At 48.3% G+C, this 4232-nt stretch overlaps 1 protein-coding gene across 1 annotated transcript; it reads right to left on the minus strand.

Moving 5' to 3' along the window:
• Positions 1-236: 236 nt before the first annotated feature.
• On the minus strand, positions 237-1742 carry LOC123753691 (S-antigen protein-like). Its single transcript, XM_045735656.2, has one exon. The coding sequence runs from the start codon at positions 1740-1742 to the stop codon at positions 237-239; it is 1506 nt and encodes a 501-aa protein (XP_045591612.2).
• Positions 1743-4232: the final 2490 nt, after the last annotated feature.

Consider the following 4232-nt stretch of genomic DNA (forward strand, 5'->3'; position numbering starts at 1 on the left):
GCCCTGAGACCCAATATGGGTATGTCTGAGCCCTGAGACCCAATAGTTATGGGTATGTTTGAGCCCTGAGACCCAATAGTTATGGGTGTGTCTGAGCCCTGAGACCCAGTAGTTTTGGGTATATCTGAGCCTTGAGACCCAATAGTTATGGGTATGTCTGAGCCCTGAGACCCAATATGGGTATGTCTGAGCCCTGAGACCCAATATGGGTATGTCTGAGCCCTGGGACTCAATAGTTATGGGTGTGTCTGAGCCCTGAGACCCAGTAGTTTTGGGCATATCTGAGCCCTGAGACCCAATAGATATGGTATGTCTGAGCCCTGAGACCCAATATGGGTATGTCTGAGCCCTGAGACCCAACATGGGTATGTCTGAGCCCTGAGACCCAATATGGGTATGTCTGAGCCCTGAGACCCAATAGTTATGGGTATATCTGAGCCCTGAAACCCAATAGTTATGAGTATATCTGAGCCCTGAGACCCAATAGTTTTGGGCATGTCTGAGCCCTTGAACCCAATAGTTATGGGTATGTCTGAGCCCTGAGACCCAATAGTTATGGGCATGTCTGAGCCCTGAGACCCAATAGTTATGGGCATGTCTGAGCCCTGAGACCTAATAGTTATGGGCATGTCTGAGCCTTGAGACCCAATATGGGTATGTCTGAGCCCTGAGACCCAATATGGGTATGTCTGAGCCCTGAGACCCAATATGGGTATGTCTGAGCCCTGAGACCCAATAGTTATGTGTATGTCTGAGCCCTGAGACCCAATAGTTATGGGCATGTCTGAGCCCTGAGACCCAATAGTTATGGGTATGTCTGAGCCCTGAGACCCAATAGTTATGGGGATGTCTGAGCCCTGAGACCCAATAGTTATGGGTATGTCTGAGCCCTGAGACCCAATAGACTTGGGTATGTCTGAGCCCTGAGACCCAATAGACATGGGTATGTCTGAGCCCTGAGACCCAATAGACATGGATATGTCTGAGCCCTGAGACCCAATAGACATGGGTATGTCTGAGCCCTGTGACCCAATAGACATGGGTCTGTCTGAGCCCTGAGACCCAATATGGGTATGTCTGAGCCCTGAGACCCAACATGGGTATGTCTGAGCCCTGAGACCCAATATGGGTATGTCTGAGCCCTGAGACCCAATAGTTATGGGTATATCTGAGCCCTGAAACCCAATAGTTATGAGTATATCTGAGCCCTGAGACCCAATAGTTTTGGGCATGTCTGAGCCCTTAGACCCAATAGTTATGGGTATGTCTGAGCCCTGAGACCCAATAGTTATGGGCATGTCTGAGCCCTGAGACCCAATAGTTATGGGCATGTCTGAGCCCTGAGACCTAATAGTTATGGGCATGTCTGAGCCTTGAGACCCAATATGGGTATGTCTGAGCCCTGAGACCCAATATGGGTATGTCTGAGCCCTGAGACCCAATATGGGTATGTCTGAGCCCTGAGACCCAATAGTTATGTGTATGTCTGAGCCCTGAGACCCAATAGTTATGGGCATGTCTGAGCCCTGAGACCCAATAGTTATGGGTATGTCTGAGCCCTGAGACCCAATAGTTATGGGGATGTCTGAGCCCTGAGACCCAATAGTTATGGGTATGTCTGAGCCCTGAGACCCAATAGACTTGGGTATGTCTGAGCCCTGAGACCCAATAGACATGGGTATGTCTGAGCCCTGAGACCCAATAGACATGGATATGTCTGAGCCCTGAGACCCAATAGACATGGGTATGTCTGAGCCCTGTGACCCAATAGACAGGGGTATGTCTGTGCCCTGAGACCCAATAGTTATGGGTATGTCTGAGCCCTGAGACCCAATATGGGTATGTGCTTGTATAGGACCCACATACTCTTGCGTATTCTTCCCTTGGAACGTGAAAAATCCAACTGTTTTGACCAACTTGAAACACTTGAACCCCAAGCAACCCTTCCCTAACCTGTCGAACCCCGAGGCATAGAAAATGTTGATGTTATGTTGCTGTATTGTTAAAAACGTTGTATTTGCGGCGGATTGTCTGATTCCGTTACATATGCGATGTATTAAGTGAGAGGACAGGGTGGGTAAGAGAGCTAGGCTTATGATAGGGATGTTGTAGGGATGATGCTTCTCCCCCATTCTCTCCCTCTTTTCCCCATTCTCTCCCTCTTCTCCAAATTCTCTCCCTCTTCTCTCCCTCTTCTCCCCATTCTCTCTTTCTTCTCCTCCATTCTCTCCCTCTTCTCCCCATTCTCTCCCTCTTCTCCCCATTCTCTCCCTCTTCTCCCTATTCACGTTATCCTTCTCTTCTCTATTCTCTGTTTACCTCCACCACCTCTATCCTCTCTTCCTCTCATCTTCCTCCTTGTCTCTTCTTTATTCCCTTTTTCCTTTTGTGGTGATAGGTGTGTATAGGGAGAGAGGGAGGGGACAGGTAAAGGTGGGAGGGGCGGGGGAGAGAGAGGGAAGGGAGGGATGGGAAGGGGTGGGAAGGCACCTCATGAGAGTGTTTACACCTTTCCTTGTTCTCTCTTTGTTGTGTTCCAGACCTCACTCTTTGTTGTCCATTACTGGAGCACCACCTCCCCCCCCCCGGACCCCATTCCTCTTTGACCACAGGAGGAGGATCATCTTACTCCAGCCAGGTATTCCTCGAGGACGAGCTACACCTCAACCTCATAAGCCTTCTTCGAGTCGAGGTCTGTCATGCACCAACCCAACTCTCTCCAACAGTAAATATACTGACTTATATATCACACACACACACACACACACACACACACACACACACACACACACACACACACACACACACACACACACACACACACACTCACACACACACACACACATTCACACACACACACACACACACACACACACACACACACACACACACACACACACACACACACACACACACACACAGATATCCCAGAGATAAGAGAGGGAATAGCTAACCAGGAACCACTGGAAGAGTTTGAGATTACCAGCGGGGAAGTAAGGAAGTGTTTACTAGAGTTGGATGTGACAAAGGCTATAGGCCCAGATGGAATCTCCCCTTGGATACTAAAGGAAGGAGCAGAAGAACTGTGCCTCCCGCTCTCCATGGTGTATAACAAATCACTGGCAACATGGGAACTGCAAGAAATTTGGAAAGCAGCTAACGTAGTCCCGATATACAAGAAAGGGGATAGACAGGAGGCACTGAACTACAGGCCAGTGTCCCTAACCTGCATACCATGTAAGCTGATGGAGAAGATTGTGCGAAGAAAGCTAGTGGAGCACCTGGAGCGAAAGAACTTTGTAACACAGCATCAACATGGATTCAGGGATGGCAGGTCCTGCCTCACAGGGTTACTTGAATTCTACGACCAGGCAACAAAAATAATGCAAGAAAGAGAAGGGTGGGCAGACTGCATATTTTTGGATTGTCAGAAAGCCTTTGATACAGTGCCACACAAGAGGCTAGTGAAAAAACTGGAGATGCAGGCTGGAGTGAAAGGGAAGGTACTCCGTTGGATACAGGAGTACCTAAGTAACAGGAAACAACGAGTCAGTATGAGGGGTGAGGTCTCAGATTGGCGAGACGTTACGAGTGGAGTACCGCAGGGGTCAGTCCTTGGACCTATACTGTTTCTGATATATGTAAATGATCTTCCAGAGGGTATAGAATCGTTTCTCTCAATGTTTGCCGATGATGCAAAAATTATGAGGAGGATTGAAACTGAGGACGATAGTAGGAGGCTACAAGATGACTTAGACAGACTGAGTGAATGGTCCAACAAATGGCTGTTGAAGTTCAATCCGAGTAAATGCAAAGTAACGAAAATAGGTGGTGGAAATAGGAGGCCAAACACAGGATACAGAATAGGAGATGAAGTACTTAATAAAACGAACAGAAAGATCTAGGAGTTGATATCACACCAAACCTGTCTCCTGAAGCCCACATAAAAAGAATAACGTCTGCGGCATATGCGAGGCTGGCTAACATCAGAACAGCGTTCAGGAACCTGTGTAAGGAATCATTCAGAATCTTGTACACCACATATGTAAGACCAATCCTGGAGTATGCGGCCCCAGCACGGAGCCCGTACCTTGTCAAGCACAAGACGAAGCTGGAAAAAGTCCGAAGGTATGCCACTAGACTAGTCCCAGAACTAAGAGGCATGAGTTACGAGGAAAGGCTGCGGGAAATGCACCTTACGACACTGGAAGACAGAAGAGTAAGGGGAGACA

The sequence above is a fragment of the Procambarus clarkii genome, chromosome 40 (assembly GCF_040958095.1).
Source record: "Procambarus clarkii isolate CNS0578487 chromosome 40, FALCON_Pclarkii_2.0, whole genome shotgun sequence".
Lineage (NCBI taxonomy): Eukaryota > Metazoa > Arthropoda > Malacostraca > Decapoda > Cambaridae > Procambarus > Procambarus clarkii.